The sequence below is a fragment of the Schistocerca piceifrons genome, chromosome X, assembly GCF_021461385.2.
Source record: "Schistocerca piceifrons isolate TAMUIC-IGC-003096 chromosome X, iqSchPice1.1, whole genome shotgun sequence".
NCBI classification, from domain to species: domain Eukaryota; kingdom Metazoa; phylum Arthropoda; class Insecta; order Orthoptera; family Acrididae; genus Schistocerca; species Schistocerca piceifrons.
The window spans coordinates 580,233,070-580,254,507 of record NC_060149.1 but is presented as its reverse complement, the minus strand read 5'-3'; the positions used below and the strand labels follow the sequence as shown (position 1 = coordinate 580,254,507).

Here is a 21,438-nt window from a genome sequence, read left to right as displayed (position 1 = left end):
ATGGTATGTAGCCAACCGATTTGGAGGTACTGCAACAGAATCTTGAGACTGGGGCCCACAGCCATTGCCTGAGTTATCCATTGGTATTTGATAGGCAAACCATCAAGTGTTCCATTGTTCTGGACATCAATGTGAAAGCAAGAATCAGCTGTGGTGTAAATGCTGAATCAGTGCTGACTGGTAGGTGAGAAAGGGTGTCCGCGTTCAAATGCCTAATCGTTGGCCTGTACACAGTTTCACAGTGGGAAATGGAGAGTCACAGAAACCAATCCTGTGCTGTGGGACTAGCTTTGAAGTGCTGAACAATGAGGTGAGAGGCTTGGGGTCCGTCACCAAGAAGAATTTCCTGCCATATAAGTATTAGTGGAATTTGGTCACCCCATATACTATAGCAAGAGTTTCCTTACACTGCGCTTTGTTTGAGAGTTTAGATGCAAAGGCAGTTGGCCTGTCCAGTGATCCAACTCTGTGTGAGAGAAAAACGCCAATCCCATAAGAGAGACTGTGTTAGATGCCAGCATGACCTGCTTGGTGGGATCAAAATGAACGAAATAGTGATCGCTCAATAAAGCATTTTTCAGTTTCTGAAATGAGATTTGACATTCCCTAATCCACTCAAACAGGACATTTTTTTGTCGAAGTTGATGCAGTGGAGCTGCAATCTGCATAGTGTTTGGAATGAATGAAATGTAATAAGTTAGTTCACCCAAGTTCCAAGCAGCTGATAGATCCCTGATGGCAGTTAAGTGGGACTGCAAAGGGCGGATATCCTGACTGTTGATGACATATCCTAAATATTCAATCTCAGTCTGAAAGGAGGTGCAGTTGTCTTGGACACTTTAATCCAGCACTTGAGAGCGCTTGAAACAATTTCTTGAGATTGAGCCACAGATAGGCACAAAAAAAGACGTCACAAATAAAGCTTGCAGCCAGTAAATCCTTCATCAAAAATAGATGACAGACATGCACACACACACACGCGCACACACACACACACACACACACACACACACACACACACACACACACGACTGCAGTCTCAGGCAACTAAGACCATAGGCGGTTTGATTTCAGTTGCCTGAAATTGCAGTCGTGTGTGTGTGTGTGTGTGTGTGTGTGTGTGTGTGTGTGTGTGTGGGGGGGGGGGGGGGTCTATTTTTGATGAAGGTCTTACTGACCGAAAGCTTTATTGGTGACAGTTTTTTTTGTTGTGCCTATCTGTGACTCGGTCTCTTCACTCTGTGGTGAGTAGCAACTTTCCTTTTCATAATATTGTTAGATCCATTCTGGATTTTCCATTGTGTGATTTCCTGAGACTGTAAAGATGTTCATTTGGAGTACGATCCAAAACTACAGTGTCATACAAATAGCTCAAACGAGAAGGAACTGTAGCAGTCGACTGTGACAAGTAACATTAAAAAATTGCAGGTGCAGATACACTGCGGAAGGGCAACCAGAGAAATGAACAACTCCTTGTTGTGACTGTTCATCTAAGGGAAGCTGCAAATAAGCACTGCAAAGATCAGTCTTGGAAGAGAATTAGCCTGCACCAAGTTTGTCCATGAGTTCCTCAGACTGTGGCAAAGAAAAAGTGTCACAGTCTGTGGATTTACCGTTGCAGTGAAATCTGCACATAGGTGTAATTATTGTGAAGGTTTCTTTATCAACAATGGGGATGTCCACTGATGGGCTGCTACAGGAGAAATCATATCATTGTCCTGCCAAGATAATAGTTTCTGTGACACTTGCTTTCTGATAGTGTGAGGGATGGGCTATGGTTGGCAAATCTATGGTTGTGCATTGTCTTTCATAGTAACATCAGCCTCAAAATTATTAGCTTTCCCTAGGCTACCTTGGAAAAGTCACTAAATTCAGCTCGAAGTTCAGCTACCCTGTATAAAAGCACAGAGGAGTTCACAGAACATATTCTTGAATGTGCAGACCAAACAGATCTAAAGAGGCCCTACCAAAAATATTTTCACTTTCTCGTGATCACAAAACTGTGAATTAAACTGTCTTAGTATTGTAACAAAACGTGGCAGGTAGACTGTACAAATACCTAGTACAGGAATGTCATGTCCACCATAACTAGAAAGCTCAAACAACTTATGTAGTTTGGGCTTGCCTAATAGTTCATATGAGGCAGTGAGAGAACAAGTGGACTAACCCTGGGGAAGTCAATATGGAAACAGGCCTAATAATAAGGGCTCACAAAGAATGTTTTTCCATGATGCATTGCAGCCTTTTAACATGTATACTATGTAACTGTGGTTTTATTGAACAATATTCTGACATAGATACATTACAAACATTAATTATATAGTAGAATATTAGTAGTTTTGTTGTGGCTTAGTCCGTTTTCACTCTGAGTAGTTGAACATTCTCAATGACAGGTCCGTTAGTATGCTGATTATTCATGCTGTTCATTGCACAAAGTCCATCATAGATTGCATGTGACAATATTATACATTATTATTATACATTGTACAGATTACATGTAACATTATACATTGGGTTCTATAATTTTAGCAACTATGTTGCATTTCAAAATCATCCACATGCAATGTTTCTACAGCATTTGAAGACACTTTTAAATTTTTGTAGAAATCATGATGAAGTGGTGGTACATATGGAAGCAAACTGAGCAGATCCTTCTTTTTTGCTTCTGTTATTACATGTCCATTAGGATAAAGCAATTCGAGATTGCTGATGCATGTGGATGTTTGTTTGGCCACATCAATTTCCTGAAATAGCTCTTGGCTTTGGTTCGAGTATTTATACCATATTTTGAATCCGCTGGTTGCTTCAAACTGCAGCCACTGTATGTTCGACCATTGTACTTTACAATTGTCAGAAGACATTTTTCGATTTAGGATGTTTCTTATGATGTTTCTTTAGAGTAAATATTCCTCAATCATATTGATTACCTTGAACCAATTCCTTTTTTGGCACTCACTACCACATCATTCCAGTGTTCAGGAAGGTAAATGTTAGGAAAATACTTTTTATGTTTCTGAACCAAGCCAAAATCCTGATCACAGGGCTGGTATGAGTGTCCACTAACTAAAAATTTATGAAATTTTTTGTTTTTAAAATTCAGTCTTAATCACACCACGTATGTTACAAGAACATAGGTGACCGGTTTCGGTCATATCACATGACCATCATCAGACCTATGGCATCCTTCGAACATGGTAGGTGGAGCACTCTTCTCAGTTGCTGTGATGTCAACTGACATCAGTTTAATCACTGTTCCAAAAATGTTTGTTAAAATTGTTAAAAATTTATGGTCTGTTTCCTTCACAGAGAACTCTGAGCTGCTTAAATGTATTGGCACAGTACAGCAACTTGTATGTTTCTATTCTGGCCTCCACACTGATCAGAGTACATAATTAGTTTTTCAGCCCTGACAAAATTGCATATGAAATACAGCGAACAAGAATCAATTTCTTGTGGCCCCCTCGACTCAGTGTATTCATTACACAGAAACATGTATGCATTATCATTGTGCATACTGTGGATGCCAAAGCAATATGCCCACAACTGATGTTTGTAATAGCAAACTCCAGTTGAGATGACTGGTGTAGGCAAAGTTTTCATCAAATCAAATGTTATCACTGTAACATTACCATCTGATTTGCTAAGCAAAGTATCACTCTGTAAACCTGCCTGTGCATACTCAGCTTTTTGCTGATGGAATTCACGTTCTGCAATTAACTCCCATCTCTCCTTATCATTATTGGCAGCTGTTATTTTTACCTGCAAAACATCGCAAGTTTGACAAGTCAGGCACGGGTGGATGAAATGACAAATTTCAGTTTTCGTAAAAATTTTTGTGGAAAATAAAATGAGATAAACTCATTGAACACTCGTTCCTGCCGTTCTTCATTGATGTTTTTGTGGCTCTCATACCACACGAACACTCGCTGATTGTCCGCAATTGCTTTCGAGGTACAACGTTACCCTTACGGTTGGCATACTCTTGACCTGGGGCTCTCAGTTCTTTCCTAGCATTACAAAGCCATTAATCTTTGTTTCTAAGGCACTTCTTTCCTCGGCTCTGTATCATGGCTTCATCGTTTGTCTTTGGTACATCCTCTGAGGAAGTTGTTGCTGCAGCCGTGCTCACTCTCGCTTCTCCCGGCGCTTCCCCATCTGACGCAAACATCTCTGTAATAAAAATATCCGTCCCTCAACGTAATATTAACTACATGACAGCAATGGTCAACATGGGCATTGGTATCCACAGGCGAAGCAATTGCACAACACAACTCAACGGACGCTAAAACATCGTACACATAACATTAAAAGTGATCATTACTCTCTTACACAATATAGCAATAAATAAAGTATTGTTTGTATTTCATTGTGTTTTCGTATGGAAAACAACTTGCATTTTGTGAACAAAGTCACTGTTCGTGATACCTCTGGAGTCTTTGAATATGAGCAAGTTAGTGTACATTCGACAGTGTTATCCACAAACTAAAGAAAGGAACACGACAACTAAACTTGCAATTGCTCCTCCACACTTTTCGCAGGGGCCTCCATGCTGAACAACTGACATACACTTCCACTTGCTCACTGGCCCAATACGTTGCTCCACGCTGAATACACAAATTCTTCGTTTGCTCGCATCACACGCAGCGACAGTGGATGGAGAGCACAGAGTGCAAATTGACTATGATGCATAGCCCACTCCTGCTCTCAACGGTATTTATCGACAGTTGAGTGCAACAGCAATGTGTATGTTGCTAAATGAGACAAACCTTCAGATAAATGAACAGATCAACAGGCAATGCGTAATAATCGTATACTGTTATCACATCATGTCAGTACCTCAAACGCACAAAAAGTGTGGCTTGGTCCGCTTGTGCTCTCAGTGCCTCATATATGCTTCTATCCAACAACAAAGTCACAGACACACCAGTGCCTAATTGAATGCTTATTTTGTGTTTGGCAATGTGCAAAGTGACAAACGATTCCTTAGTCTGACACTGGATGGAAGAAGTGTGTGGCTTCTTCACTGATGCACTTGACGTGCACTGATCAACACTAGAATCACTATTTGGCCTTAAAAATATTGCATTGATATCCATTGACTGAGATATGGGAGAATGTACAGAGTGCTTGTTGGACTTGCATTTCTGCAGGCAAGCAGATTAAACCTCAGTGTGCTCGCAACAGTGGTAAAACTTAGCATACGACAAGGGCATTCCTGATGATAACGTGCTGTGAAACATTGAGGACAGAATTTAACTCCACTATGCTGCTGCACAGTACAATGGTTTTGTTTATATCCTGCTGTGGCTGAGACTTTGATTGCCACAGTGCACGAACTACAGGCACAACTGGCGTACCATTTCTCTGTACTGCACAAGTAGGAGCAGAGTCAAAGTCTACCGCTGCATTATCATAAGAGCCCTGATGCTCCACTAGTTCCAAAACTTCTTTTGAGCTGGGCTCAGGATACTTCAGAATCTGTGTATGTGAGAATCTGACACATTTTGAGTAATGGTGTCCCTAATAATGGCATCTCTACAGTAGTGTACACACTCGCACTTGATTTGACGATGATGTGTAAGTCCTTGAAATCTGCTACCCACTGCTTATGTGTCTGATTGGGTTGCATAAAGCAGCTGTCACGTTAATCTGCTCATCGTAATACTTATCGAGTGGAGCAATGAGACCATCATAAGGAACACTTTCAGGGCGGGTACTGGGGACCAGTTTGCTAGCGAATCGGTAAACGGAGACTCCAAATTTTGCAAGAAAATAAGGTTGTCTTTTACCATCTTCAATGTAGCGCGCCGTGAAGCATGAGTTGGATTGAGCTGAGTTGTGAATGGTACTCCAACCATTCTTCATGTAGAATCAGATGCACGGAATGGCAGTATGGAAGCAGTTGCTGCTTGCTGTGACAGTGCTGCTGTGTTTGCTTGCGCTGCAAGCATTCTGGTCATAGTTTCCATGAGCTGCTACGCCTGAAACAGAACAATCTTGAGTTATTGACAGTTCTTGTGGTGGACTGGCTGTGATGAAACACACAAAAATAACACCTGAAAAAGAAGTATAGCACAACCGCTAAACAGTGCTGTAAGAAAGTGTGAATTAGTCACTAGAAGGAACAGCCTCTGTGAAGCACGAGACATTGGGTCAGTTGCAGAGCTAATGTTTTGAACACACACATACTACAATACTTAAGAAATGTAGCAGGCAAGCATAGCAGGTGAACACAGTCCTGCAAGAAATATACAATAAATATCGTCACCAGTTGCTTGTTTGGTGAGAAGTAGAACCAGGTAGCAACTGAAGATACTGTTTCCCATGTCGCCAGATGTGTGGTCATCCAGCTGGTGGATGCTAAGGAGTCGGTGGATTCTGTGACAGAAAATCAAAAGAATGAAACCCACATGTATTGTTAAAAAAAAAAAAAAAAAAACCTTAACTTGAATAACGGCAAGTCCAGAACAATGTCCAATGTGAGTTCTTGAGACAATACAAGTCGGATATCCACGACAGTTACAGAGGCTGAATGACAATGCTTAGACTGGACAGGCACACTAGATTAGGCTAAAATAGAATGAGTGACTGATTGGTGCAAATGTCCTTTAAGACGGCTCCGTGGCAATGCTGACTGCATGGACTGAGAAGTACGTGTATCATAGCCAGCTGCAGATTGGCGGCGTAGTCGCATAGCTGTTGCCAAGTTCTAGTCATGGATTGGTGAGGCACGACATTGATAGGATGTGATTCTGCAGTTGATGAATATGGTTTTATGGGAGGTCCCACTGAAACAGATTGCAACTCGTTGCTATAATGTGAGCAGCTTTGTAGCTTGCTTGAACTGCCGCCTCCTTTGTTTTTCTTCAGTGTCATTCACCTGAAAATTTATAAACGTGTTACAGTAAATGAGCTCGTGATGCATGTTTATGTAACTTATATACTGAGAATTCTGTTCTAAACTTATGTCTCCTAGTGTGTTGTTCTTAAGCTTGGCTACTAGCTCTCTTAGTACTTTGCCTAATACCTTGGCCCAGAATGCATTGTGTGAAGACTTGCATAATGATACTGTATGTTGTACTTCTTAGCAGAATTAACTAGAATTAACTACATTGTGACATACAAGGCACTCTGCCCCCTTCCCTTCCCCCATCAATAAATAGAAACGTATCTTCAAGTTGAGGTATAGGCTTTCTGCGATGGACAATAGCTGTTGTTGAACACAGATTGTTGCATTTCTTAAGACTTTATGCAACCCAGGGGCAGTGAGTTCAATTTCCCCCACCTCTCAGGCTTCAGAGTCACTGCACTGAGTGCTCTGGAGCACTCCTGGTTCTTGGGGCACCTTTGGAACAGCCTCCTGTAGGTGAAATGAGACTAAATCTGTGAAGAGGACCATACCTCACTGTTCCTGGGATCTATTATGGTATGAAAGGCACATCCATGGCATTTGATAAGCCACATATGTCTCCTAAGTCATGCTTAAATAGTGAGTGCATTAGGGAGCTGAGTCTTTGTTGGCTGGATAGAGGTTTGATGAATGTGGGGGCTCTGAACTGGGGCTGTTCTTGTGGTGGTGGTACATTGTCACAGGAATCTTGGGTTAAATCCTGGATTATATGGACAGTACAAACCTTAAAAAAAAGTTCAACCCCAAGAAGTGCTCTGTGCCAATGAGAGAGATGGGTGTTGAGGTAAAACATTAACTATAATGTATGGGGCATATGCCACACTCCAGTTATATAAGGCTTACCTAGATAAGCAGAGCTTTTTGTGGCTGGACACTTCATTCTGTAGCTGCTGTGGTACACTAAAGGGTCCTACATAAATTACGAACACTCCCAGCAGTTCAAGTGGTTCGTTGGGTGGTAGTAATGCGCATACAACAAAGAGGCCCTATGTGGCTGGTCCACACGAGACCTCTGTCAATACTAGAGAAACTGCTACCACTACCATGTCCTGTCATGAATAACACATTCATTGTAATTAAATGTGTAGGAAATACATTTGATGAACAATCACCTTTATGCATTAATAAAGCATTGGAGGGACTCGCAGAGACACTAAAATCCATTAATAAACTGTGAAGTGGTTCATTACTGCTCAAGACAAAAAGTGCTGCCCAACTTAGCAATTAGCTAAACACTAAGTTGTTAGGAGAATGCGTTATAAATACATAACCGAACACCACTCTGAAGTTTAGTAAAGGGATAGTCAGCTGCAGGGAATAACACGTCTCTTCACTTAGGAACTACAATGCAAATGGGAATTAAGGTGTTAGAGTAAATGATGAGTTTGAAAAGAAGATACCTGTATTCTCACATATATTGGATTGGTGCATAATTTCATAGTGTTTTTCCACAAGTTTAATAAACACAACAGATACACATAACATAGACTTTGGTCATCAATAATATATTGTCCTTCACTATTTGCATCAGTCTGCCAATGCTGGGGTAACTTTTATATTCTGTGATTGTAGAAATCGTGTGACTTTGAAGCAAAAAATCGTCAAATCATCTTCTGAGCATGTTTTCACCCAGCAAGGAAGTTCCTTGAAGGTTTTTGATAGAGAGCAGAAAGGTGAAAATGTGAGGGCAAAAGATCAGGTGAATAAGGTGGTTGCAGGGAGACTTTCCAATCCAGTTCCTGTGTAGTGTTTTTTGTCAGTCTAACAAAATGCGGGCAGGCATTATCTGGAGTAGCATCACTTCATGTTGTCTTCCTGGTCATTGTTCTTGGACTGCATCTGCAAGACATCTCATTTGTTGACAATAAATGTCAGCAGTTATGGTTACGCCTCAGGGAAGCAATTTGTGGTACAATATACTGTTGCTGTTACACCAGGTGCATAATGTTATCTTTTGTGAATGCTGCAGATCTTTGTATGGGGAGTTGTTGCTTTTTCTTGGCTCAACCATTCCTTTCTTTTCTTTATGTTAGCATAAAGACACATTTTTTGTCACCAATAATACAGGGTAGGAATGGCCAGTGTTGTTCACAAGCCAATTGATGGTGGGCAAGCAGAGATGCACATATGGTCATACACTGAGTTTTGTGATTTTGGTGTGGGGCATGCAGTATATATACACCCGATTTTTGAACTTTCGCCATTGCATGCAGATGTTGCACGATGGTGGAATGATCACATTTCATCACATTTGCCAGTTCTCAAGTACACTGACCTAGATCATTGTGGATTAATGTGTTTAAATGATCTTCACCAAATTGCGAAGGTCATCCTAAACTTGAAGAGTCATTAATGTCAAAACAAGAAAAATGTTTTTTTGCTGTGCTCTGTCGACTGACCGTATCCCCTTACACAGCAGAAATGTTTCTATCTGCCTCTACTGCTGTCACTCCTCTGTTGAACTCAAATGCAGGAATATGTTGGAAATGTTCTGATTTCTCCACTAGACACACCGTTTTCTAACATCCACAGCTCCACTTACTATCTCCAAATGATAAAATGACAATATGTAAACTCAGATAGCAACAATGAACTACAAGTAAAAAATGAATGTCGATAAATAAACCTGTAGTGATTGGAACACCAACATGCGAAACAAAAATGCTATGAACCTATGCACCAACTTAGTAATATGCTTAAATTACCTGAGTGCACTGCTGGAGCTTTCATCCGTGAATAGGTTAGGCCTTATATACCTAATCCCATGTGCTACATTTTGAGAACACAATTGTAAGATGCAAAGGACAGGCAACGAGTGGCAGATGTGGCAGTTGGCTGCCAACAAAAAGTACTCCCCAACTGTGAATTACTCCCAACATCACCCAGTATGAAGAAGACAGTGCTGAGTCTTCACAGAAGAGAGGAGGATGTGGAAAATCGAGCTCATCCAGGGGATCCCGTACTATGAGGTGAAAAAGGCACTTATGGCCATCCAGCCACCACTTCCATAAAGTCATCCCCTTCATAATAAAGACCACTTTTGGCACCTAGTCAGTGACATCTGAGTCAAGCACAACAACTTGCATGTGTAGATGTATACTGTGTGATTGACATTTCTGTGGGGTCAAATGGTGTGGACCAGGCACCAGCCCATAGCTAGTATTGCTTGGGCTCCACTTCCTTAAAATATCTTTGTGATTGATGTTTCTGTGGGCTGAGTAGTAGGAACTGGGCACCAGCCTATTGCTGCTACTGTTTTGGGTCCACATACTGTTCTACAGACACCAACAGCAGTGCCTTGCAGTGCAAGCTCCAAAGGGAGGTAGGTGCGCCAGGTGGGCGGGCCACACGAAATACTTTTCTTTTTTAGACTCGCAACTGTCGGTTGCATGAGCATATGCTATTGTGTGTATGAGCTGGCTACTCTGCTCCCCACCACTGACATTTATTAATCACAAAGTTATTTTAATCAAAGTATAGCTGCAAACTTGCACCTCTGATTAGACGAGCATGTATGTGTACAACAGAAACATAATGTAGCTGAACCTGTCATTGAGAAGAACAATGAACAATTGTGGCAGGCAGAGGGGAAAAAAAAATTCAATGAAACGGCTTCCCCAAAATCCAAGCAAGGGAATAAGAAAAACAGGCCAAAATGATCTGTTACAAAACTGACAGTGTTACTGTGTGATTGGTCTGATGACAACCAATTATTCAATGTTACGGTCAGATGCCAGCTTTTGAACACCACAGAATTGTTGCCAAGAGGGGTCGTTGGGAATTCAGTTTCGCCAGTGATGAAGCATATAGCTTTTCCAGACAGTTCCTAAGTGATTTTTAATGTGGTTTTAGGTAATATTAACCCATCTTTGATAACTTGGAAGCAGCCACATAATATGATATCATGCACTGCTGTTGTGAAATAGTATATTTTTTGACATTGAGAAGGCTCGTGATGCATTTTGGAGGCAATAGATTCTCGGGCAGCTCTACAAATCGGCCTTCTGATGTCCTCCCATCTTTATGTTGTCCTTCTCTCCCCCTGGTATTTTAAATGCCAATGTGGTGATGTCTCTCTGACCTCCTTGAACAAGAGAATGGTGTCTGCCAAGGAAGTGTTTTCAGTGTGACTGCCCTTGCTGTAACTATTAACAGTAAAACAGTGACAGTAAGAAATCCTGTCCAGTGTTCATTGTTTGTGGATTACATCTCTTTCTTTTGTTCTTCCTCTTGCTGTGTATGAAAAGTCCATCAGTTGCAGCTGACAGAATACTGGAGGAATAGCTGGAGAGCAAAGATTTTCATTTTTCAACTGAATTCAGTTTGTACCCCTTTTAACCATTAATGTTTTGTTTTTAACTTTCCTGAACTAACGATAAGGGATACTGTTCTTAATTTTAAAGAAATTATGAGATGTTTTTATGTTGATTTAGAAGATCCTTCAGTTTGTGGATTTGAGTTGTCTTTTTGTATTCGTGCATCCACAGCTGCATTAAATTTCTTTAAAAAAAGGTCAGTTTCATGTGTGAAGTTATCTTTTAGGGTTCCGTACCTTAGTTGATAAAAACGGAACCCATATAGGGTCACTTTGTTGTCCATCTGTTAAGATCCTGTTTTCTCAAAACCAGATAGAGGCATCAAGCTGAAATTTGTCAACTATTAAGTTCTAACATCCACTGGGGAAAAAAATTTAAGCTATTAGTCAGTGCAATCAAAAGATAGTCATTTATATCACCTAGTTTGATACTTGGAAACTTGATCATCAAAACTTAAGATGAACTATCTGTGTACATAATTAACACCCATCCTATTCACAACATTTAGCAGAATGTGACCTCCACCTGTTCCCACTTTTAAAGGCATTCGTCGTTGGAAAACATTCTGAATCCAGTGGAAAAGACTTGCATGTATTTGTATTGAACACTGAATCACCATAGTATTCATCTTGGTGATTGTGGATATTGCTTACATAGCAACATAGTGATTGATCATTGTACCATCCTCTTGTGAGTGACATATTAATGGATTTGAAGTTCACCCCTCATGCTTTATATGAATATGAATATGTGCCTGTAGTGGGTGTAATTTTGAGATGATATGTTTGTATTTTTTATGATGATTGAGTAAAAAAAGAGTCTCCACTGGTTTTTGTAAGTGTAATATTTTTCTGCAATAATATTGTTATACTGTGGCATGAAATGTTTTGAGAAAACACCACCACTGTATTTCACTCTGAACTTCCATTTTTACAGCATTTGAAATGAGTGAGGAACTACAGAGCATAAAAAACTGATCTGTGTGGAACAGGATTACAATCCCTATTTGGCCAATGGAAAATAGGTCTCCCACATCTGCACATCTGGTGACTGTCAGGATGGAGTCTTTATTAAGGAATGGCCTAATACTTCTCCACCCTTGTAGAACTGGATTGGTGCTCCATCTATAATGAATTTTTTGCTGTTTGAACATTAAACCCCAGTTATACTCTTCTGATGCAAGCCATCCTAATATAGTGTATATAACAGTTTCTCATGCTTCAACAGTCATTGACATTTATTTGTCTGCTGTGTTCATTGGATACCATGATATAACTGGTAAAGAAATTGACTACACAAACCATTTTGTGGCTTCAAACTGGATGTATTTCATTTTGTTGTAAATTGGATTCATTCTCTCTCCATCATGTTGATAATAATTATTTTTGTTAATTTTTTCATATTTTTTAAAATAATGCAAACAGTTTAGAAGCATACAAATATTTGTACAATTGCGTTTACACAGCAGACTGTAAACAATAAAACAAAAAATCTCTTATTGCAGCATGTGGAAGTTGAGCAGAAGAAATCGTCAGGAGGTAGAGGAGATTCACGTGGTGATCTGCTTGACCAAATAAGACAAGGCGTTGAGCTAAAATCTGTGAGTAAATGAGTATTTTCCAGTAAGATATAGCAAAAGACAATTTCTATTACAATTACAAAGTTAATCTTAAGTTTTGTTCTTTCATTTTATATTTCTGTGAACATTAAGCAAATAAGCAAAAGGAGTCTATGCATTTAAAGAAAGGCCAATAAGATTATTTGTTAGAAGTTGTGAAGTGTTATCGTTGGAGAAGTGTTAGGTGATTATTGGTGGAAAAGAGTGTAGGTTGTTTCAAAGGAGGCATCAGTATCGGTCAACTACACCAATTAAAATTCTTTCTTTCCTTTTTTTTTTGTTGTAAATCAGAGATGTTTATTAGAATAATAATCCACTGATAACTGTGGGTTTTGAGGGGTGCTAATTGTAGTCTCTCTGGATAAAGAATGCCAGAGAGGCTCAGTTGAGGTGGTGCAATACGCAATATACAGTGAAAACTCAAATCCCTATTTGGCCATCCAGATTTTGTATTTCCATGGTTTCCTGAAATATCATAAGACAGTTATAGATACGTTTATATTTAAAAGGACATAATCTATTTTCTTCAGTATCTTCCCCAAATTCGAGCTTGTACTCCTGCTCTAATGACCTCATTCGTAATTGGAGGTTACACCTTAATATTCCTTTTTTCCATCCAAGGATGAAGATATTGAGGACAGACTGTTGTTAAAAAAGTTTTATAAAAATTTAATGAATTAGACTGAGGAAAGTCAACTACTTTTCACTAGCATACTGATGATTTGACGCATACGTACGCCTGACAACTCAGAATTAACTTTTAGCTCGCACTGGGCTACTGCTATTTTTCCAGTTTAAGCATGCACTCTCACAAGGATACAACCGTAGTGACTGCCAAACACATCACACTGTGGGCAATGTGACACTGATAGATTATGAGTGATTGCTCAGGTTAACAAGTCTGGGATGTTTTATTTATTTATTTATTGTTCCGTGGGACCAAATTAAGGAGAAGTCTCCATGGTCATGGAACGAGTCAATACATGAAATTATAACATGATATTAGAAACAGATAAAATGAAATATAAAAAAAGATATTCGGGTGACAAGTCGTAAGTTTAAATGAAGAAAATCAACAATGTAACACTGGAATTTGCTTAATTCTTTAGCTCTTCCAGGAGCTCCTCGACAGAATAGGAGGAGTGAGCCATGAGGAAACTCTTCAGTTTAGACTTAAAAGGGTTTGGGCTACTGCTAAGATTTTTGAGCTCTTGTGGTAGCTTATTGAATATGGATGCAGCAGAATACTGCACTCCTTTCTGCACAAGAGTCAAGGAAGTGCATTCTACATGCAGATTTGATTTCTGCCTAGTATTAACTGAGTGAAAGCTGCTAACTCTTGGGAATAGGCTAATATTGCTAACAACAAACGACATTAAAGAAAATATATACTGTGTGGGCAATGTCAGAATTCCCAGATTTTTGAATAGGGGTCGACAAGAGGTTCTCGAACTTACACCACATATAGCTCGAACAGCCCGTTTTTGAGCCAAAAATACCCTTTTTGAATCAGAAGAATTACCCCAAAAAATAATACCATACGACATAAGCATATGAAAATATGCGAAGTAGACTACTTTTCGTGTTGAAGTGTCGCTTATTTCAGATACTGTTCTAATGGTAAATAAAGCAGCATTTAGCTTCTGAACAAGATCCTGGACATGGGCTTTCCACAACAGCTTGCTATCTATCCGAACGCCTAGGAACTTGAACTGTTACGTCTCGCTTATAATATGACTATTCTGTCTGATCAAAATATCGGTTCTTGTTGAATTGTGAGTTAGAAACTGTAAAAACTGAGTCTTACTGTGATTTAGCATCAAATTATTTTCCACAAGCCACGAACTTATTTCATGAACTACATTATTTGTTACTGTTTAAATATTACACACAAGATCCTTCACTATCAAGCTGGTGTCATCAGCAAACAGAAATATTTTTGAATCACCTGTAATACTAGAAGGCATATCATTTATATAAATAAGAAACAGCAGTGGCCCCAGCACCGACCCTTGGGGAACGCCCCACTTAACAGTGCCCCATTGGGACTGAACATCACTACCACTCTCAATATTGCAGAGAATTAGCCTCTGCTTTCTGTTCTTAAAGTAAGAGGCGAACCAATTGTAAGCTACTCCCCTTACTCCACAATGGTCCAACTTCTGCAGTAATATTTTGTGGTCAACACAGTCAAAAGCCTTCGTTAAATCAAAGAAAACACCTAGCGTTCGCAACCTTTTATTTAATCCGTCCAAAACCTCACAGAGAAAAGAGAATATAGCATTTTCAGTTGTTAAACCATTTCTAAAACCAAACTGAAAATTTGACAGCAAATTATGTGAATTTAAATGCTCCAGTAACGTTGTATATACAACCTTCTCGATAACTTTAGCAAACACTGATGGCATAGAAATAGGTCTAAAATTGTCAACATTATCAATGTCTCCCTTTTTATAAAGTGGCTTCACTACCGAGTACTTTAATCGGTCAGGAAACCGACCACTCCTAAAGGAAAAGTTACAGATATGGCTGAGAACTGGGCTAACATATATAGAACAATACTTCAGTATTCTGCTAGATACCCCGTCATATCCATGAGAGTTCTTGATCTTTAGTGATTTAATTATTAACTCAATCTCCCTCTTGTCAGTATCATGGAGGAGCATTTCAGGTAACAGTCTCGGAACACTTTTTTCTAAGAGCGCTATATGATTCCCTGTTGGGACTAGGTTTCTATTTAGTTCACCTGCTATTTTCAGAAAGTGATTATTAAATACTGTACATATATACGACTTATCAGTAACACGGACATTCCCACTACGCACTGATTCTATATTCTCGACCTGTCTCTGCAGACCAGCAACTTCCTTTATGACTGACCATATGGTTTTAATTTTAACCTGAGACTTAGCTATTCTATCTGCATACCACATACTTTTTGCCTTCCTAATAACATTTTTAAGCACCTTACAATACTGTTTGTAATGGGCTGCTGCATTTAGATTTTGACTGTTTCTAACGTTTTGATATAATTGCCACTTTGTTCTACAAGATATTCTTATCCCTCTAGTCAGCCACCCAGGCTGCCTGTTTGTGCTAGTACCCTGTTTTGAACGTTCTAACGGAAAGCAACTTTCAAAGAGCATGAGAAAAGTCTTGAGAAAAGCATTATATTTATCGTCTACTGTATCAGCGCTATAAACATCTTGCCACTCTTGTTCCTTGATAAGGTTTACAAAGGTCTCTACAGCAACTGGATCAGCTTTCCTGAACAGCTGATGACTATATTTAACATGTGTTGCAGCACAAAAATCTTTTAAAGTTAAAATTTGTGCATCATGATCTGAAAGGCCATTCACATTTTTGCTAACAGAATGCCCTTCTAGTAATGAGGAATGATCAAAAATGTTGTCTATGGTTGTTCTACTGTTCCCTTGCACTCTCGTTGGAAAGAATACGGTTTGCATAACATTATATGAATTAAAGAGGTCTACCAGCATCCTCTTCCTTGCACAATCACTTATACAATTAATATTGAAGTCACCACATATAACTAACTTTTTGTATTTGCTATAAAGTGAACCAAGAACCTCCTCTAGCTTTAACAAAAATGTTGTGAAATCGGAGTCTGGGGATCTATAAATAACAACAGTTAGAAGTTTAGCTCCGTTAAATTTAACCACAGCTGCACAACATTCAAACACCTTTTCAGTGCAGTACTTTGAAACATCAATTGACTCAAATGGGATGCCGTTTTTCACATACATGGCTACTCCCCCACACCGCAAAGAGCTCCTCGAAAAGCTGCCAGCCAACCTGTATCCTGGTAAAGGAAGCCTCTGAATTATCTCCTTATTTAAGAAGTGTTCAGATATACCAATAATTTCAGAGTCAACATCTATAAGCAGTTCACTAACTTTATCTCTAATACCTTGTATATTTTGATGAAATATACTAATTCCCTCATTACTCGGATACCTAAGCTCTGTCAAAAGTGATTCCCTTGTTAGAGAGACTTTCCTTAAGCAGGAATACCTATTAGCTGACTTCAATCTAAAAAAGGTGCAGCTCTAATACCCACTACTGCAGGAATTTTCCCATGAGTGATCCCACCAACCCCACCTATGCTGTCACCTATAAGCTTTGCCAACCTCCCCTTCCCATACCTGTTGAGGTGCAGGCCATGTCTAGTGAAACCCGTCCTGCTGATGGACTCCACCGACACCACTGAAATGTGACCCATGCTTTCTGTCATCAGCGCACCCCCAAGTCTCATGTTATTAAGCCTGACGGCTGTATTAAGATGAGGCAGATCGTGACGCTGAAACAGTTCCACGAAATGCACATTCGTGTTGCCAGTCTTGAGTGGCTATCTTTTCCTACGGCAAAGCCCACACTTCTCACTCATGGTAAAATTTTACTTTTTCTAAGTTCCGCTACTACAATAAGAAGATGTTAAAAACCTGACTACAATAATCACAGACTTACTCTACAAGGGAAGTAACTACTATTATTAACAGTATTAATAAACAACAAATGTGAATATAACAAAAGACTAATACAGAAAGAGAATCAAATGTCTAATGACACAGTAACGAAGCTGAAAACAGTTCCCAAAAGGTCTGAAATTATTTCACCAGAAAACACCAAGAACACCGGTTGAAGACTACTAAAGTTCCTAAATAAACCACTATACACAAACAATTAATTAGTACTTAGCTTTCCATGTGCCGCTACAGCTGCAACTGGTCAGCGCGGAATGTAAACACAGGCAAGAGGTTAAGTTGCTCGATACGAAACACACACAAATATCAGGTCACAACACAAGAAAGGCAGAGGTGAATGAAGAAACCACTAATACGTCACTTATGTAGTAAATATTATCACAAAAACCGTTAAAATATGTATCTGAAACCTAAAAATATATGAAAACTTAGAGAGCGATCTCTCACGCAGTCACTCGCTTATGACGTCACACCAAAGATGTTAACAAAGCTGTTATGGCTAATACCATAAAGTCCCATGGGGCACTGTCACCATTAGTATTTTTATTCTTCTTGAGCTAATGCATACCAGTTGTGATGTATTTCCGGTATGTGGTTGTGTTATGCAGTTATATAGTTATTTCACAGTAAGGAATGGATTAAACTATGCCTGTTGTTTGTGGCTGCAAGGTGAAATGACCACTGTCTGGAAACAGCTACTTGGCAACTGTCATCACACTTCAGGGTACTGCTCTAAGATGGAACGACTTTGGGGCACAACTGGCAAAAGCTGCATCATCTTTGTGATTCCCTTGAAATCCCCCGGAAACACCATTGCCATTGTATCATTCAGTGTGTAACAGGTGATCGGTCTGTCTACAGTTCAGGGTGAATGAGGGATAATGATGGGTTCACGTATCTCCGGGCAGAGGGTGGAAATGGGAACTGGTCACATGGCTGCCCCATACCTCTTAACCACAGGTGTAAGGTCTACCCAGTGTTGATAAAACATCCAAGCCAGCATGGGATGCCTCACCTGTTGGGCCAGTAGCCAGTTTTATTATACAACCTTTAAATATGTGTTATTTATTGTGTAACCAAAATGTAATGGAATTCTTTTAGTACTTATCTGATGGGCTCACACTTTTTATTATTTTGAGTCAGTTGACACTTTCACACCATACAGAAAATGTTTAAGGTATTAGGAATGCAGTGATCTGTAATGCTGTTATAATTTCATGCTAGGACTGTTGACACCTAAGTGTAATTCATGGTATGTGGAATAGTGCAAAGACGTGACAGAATAGAATACTGATGATATATAAAACACTAATCTTCTTCTCTGATGCGGTATATTTTTGTAGATTTACTACTGATGATGACCATATGCAAATTTGGTGGTGCTAAGAAGCAAACCACTTTCTGAATGAAAAACTTGTACTTTTTTCCGGAATTTACAGTGTGATATTCATCTAGTATGGCTTCAAGTCTCCATTGATCTTGGAGCTCTGACAGTAAGGGAAATATCACAAACATTTTGAAATTTCCTTATTTTACCTCTTAGAGTCCAGTATCGACAGTATACTGATCATCAGTACACAGAATGTTTCTATAGAACACTCATATTGTATCTCAAGCGAGGTCTTACTAGAACAGTCCTTCAAAGATCCAAGAACCAGCTGGGATATCATCTAGGAAAGTAGAGAGGTGCCTGATGTGTGTGTCATTGTATTGGTAGTACCCGTAGTGCCGATCAGTCTCTTCATACCATGGAGCATGTGATGTTTCCAGAATGAATATGATGATATCCACAAGATCTGATCAAAATTCTTCTAGATTGCTCACGCATACATACCAGTCAACAGCTGTTGTCCTGGTTTGTAGAGCAGGGTGAAATTGAGATCCTTAACCTGCAGAGGAATCCAACTTAAAACCTAAGGTTTATGTGTATTCTAAGACGAAGCAGACCATGAGATGAGACTGACCATGTGATCATTGACATAGCAGACTCATGCTTGGGAAAGAGCAGCACTTAAAGGCCTGGGAAGCTAGAGTGGCCATTGAAAAGTCAGTTTATTACACTTAAAAGAGGGTTTTATTTCTATGAAATATCACAGAGAAACATGGCCTTACATCAGTGAAAACTTTTTTTACATGGAAATGACTGTCTTGTTTTCACAACAACACTTTTTTTGTCTTTCATTTCATAAGTGGAGATTGGCTTTGAAGATACCGGTACTACAATTAAAATGTTTTGCCATGTGGTTTTTACCAAAAATTAATGTTTTACATTTGCCTTAGTATGAATATTTCGAAGCAATTTGGAAAACAGAGTCTTACATCACATTCATCACAATATTGCCTGATATCTTTCGTTGCCACTTTCCCAGATTTTGTCTTGTCACTCTGGCAAGACCTTACCTCTCTTATGATGAAATTTTGACATTTCTTTGGCTGGAACCAATTTCAAAAGATGTCTTCCACCGAGCCCTTTTACAGGTTATGTTATGTTATGTTATGTGGTTTATTCATCTCATTACATACAATTTTCAAATCATTTGATTTGATGTACAGGAGACATGTCAAGGTTTACAAAAGAAACTTTTTTCACTTTTTTAAGAGAACTACAAATGTTTACATTATATTTTACATTTCTAAGTTACAGCTACACATGTACATAAAATAATAAATGTATTACAATCCCTGTGTTCAGATTGTGAAGCTGTCCTCAATGAATTCATCGACAGAATAATAACACTTTTCCACCAGGAGAGTAAAGAGCAATCTTTTCAGTGAACCAATCTCCATTTTAAATATATTACTGCCTTTTATTTTATTGAAAATTTTTAACCCCATATACTCTGGCGTTTGGGCATAAAGTTTTAAACGATGTGTTGGAAGTTTGAAGTTATCTCTGTGGCGAGTGCTGTAGTTGTGGTCAAAACGGAAATTGTCTAGTGTATGTTGATTTCTATATAGGAACACCACCATCTCATATATGTAAAGTGAGGGGATAGATAGTACTTTTAAATTTTTTAACAGTGGTCGACAGGATTCCCGTTTTTTTGCAACACACATGTTTCTAATTACTTTCTTTTGTAATACTAGGAGCCTAGTGACATTTGCTGAATTTCCCCAGAAGATTATGCCATAACGAATAACTGACTCAAAGTAGCAGTGATAAACTATCTTTCTGGTATCTATGTTTGTGGCACCTGACAAAATACACATTGCAAATGCTAAGTTGTTCAGTTGATTTGCTAAGTAATCTATGTGTACCTTCCAATTTAAATTTTTGTCAAGATTTAGGCCTAAGAACTTCACGTGGTTTGCTTCTGTGATATCCTGATCATTGCAAGTTATCTTTATTTCACTCCTTTCTACTGATTTAGCTTCAAATTGCATCATTTTGGTTTTAGTTACATTTAGTTTTAGTCCATTTTGATAGAACCAAGATTCGAGTTTTTCTAAAGTGTTTTTGGCTTTTTCTGGAATATTTTCAGATACCTCATTTTCAATTAGAACTGATGTATCATCAGCAAATAAGACTGAATGAACATCAATAGCAAGTGGTAGGTCATTTACGTAAAAAAGAAACAGATAGGGACCCAATATCGAACCTTGTGGGACTCCTTGGGGAACTGTTTTCCAGTCTGATGAATAATTGGTTCCATTTGAAGTTAAAATTACTCTTTGTTTCCTACCTGACAGGTAAGAGCTAAACCATTTTAAAGCAGTGTCTCTGATTCCATACATCTGTAATTTGTGGAGGAGTAATGCATGGTTCACTGAATCAAAAGCTTTAGTCAGATCACAGAATATACCTGTGACCTTTCTACCTTTATCTAACGTGGAGCATATTTTTTGGATAAACTCATTTATAGCATTCGCAGTGCTTTTACCCTGTTGGAATCCGAACTGGTTTTTAAAAATTATATCATTTACAGTAAGAAAGTTATTAATTTGTTTTGCTACAATCTTTTCAAACACTTTAGAGAAGACCGGCAAGAGAGAGATAGGGCGGTAGTTCCCCATATCTTCTGTCGATCCTTTCTTGAATAGAGGTTTGATCTCACCATATTTCAATACCTCTGGAAAGCATCCCTGTTC

General features: G+C 39.0%; 1 protein-coding gene across 1 annotated transcript in view; it reads left to right on the top strand.

The window, feature by feature from the left end:
* Positions 1-21,438, top strand: part of LOC124721870 (neural Wiskott-Aldrich syndrome protein-like) — a 111,861-nt gene that overhangs the window by 48,999 nt on the left and 41,424 nt on the right. Inside the window, exon 9 of the mRNA XM_047247008.1 lies at positions 12,731-12,826. Coding sequence (XP_047102964.1) covers positions 12,731-12,826 — 96 coding nt within the window. The remainder of the gene's footprint in view (positions 1-12,730; positions 12,827-21,438) is intronic.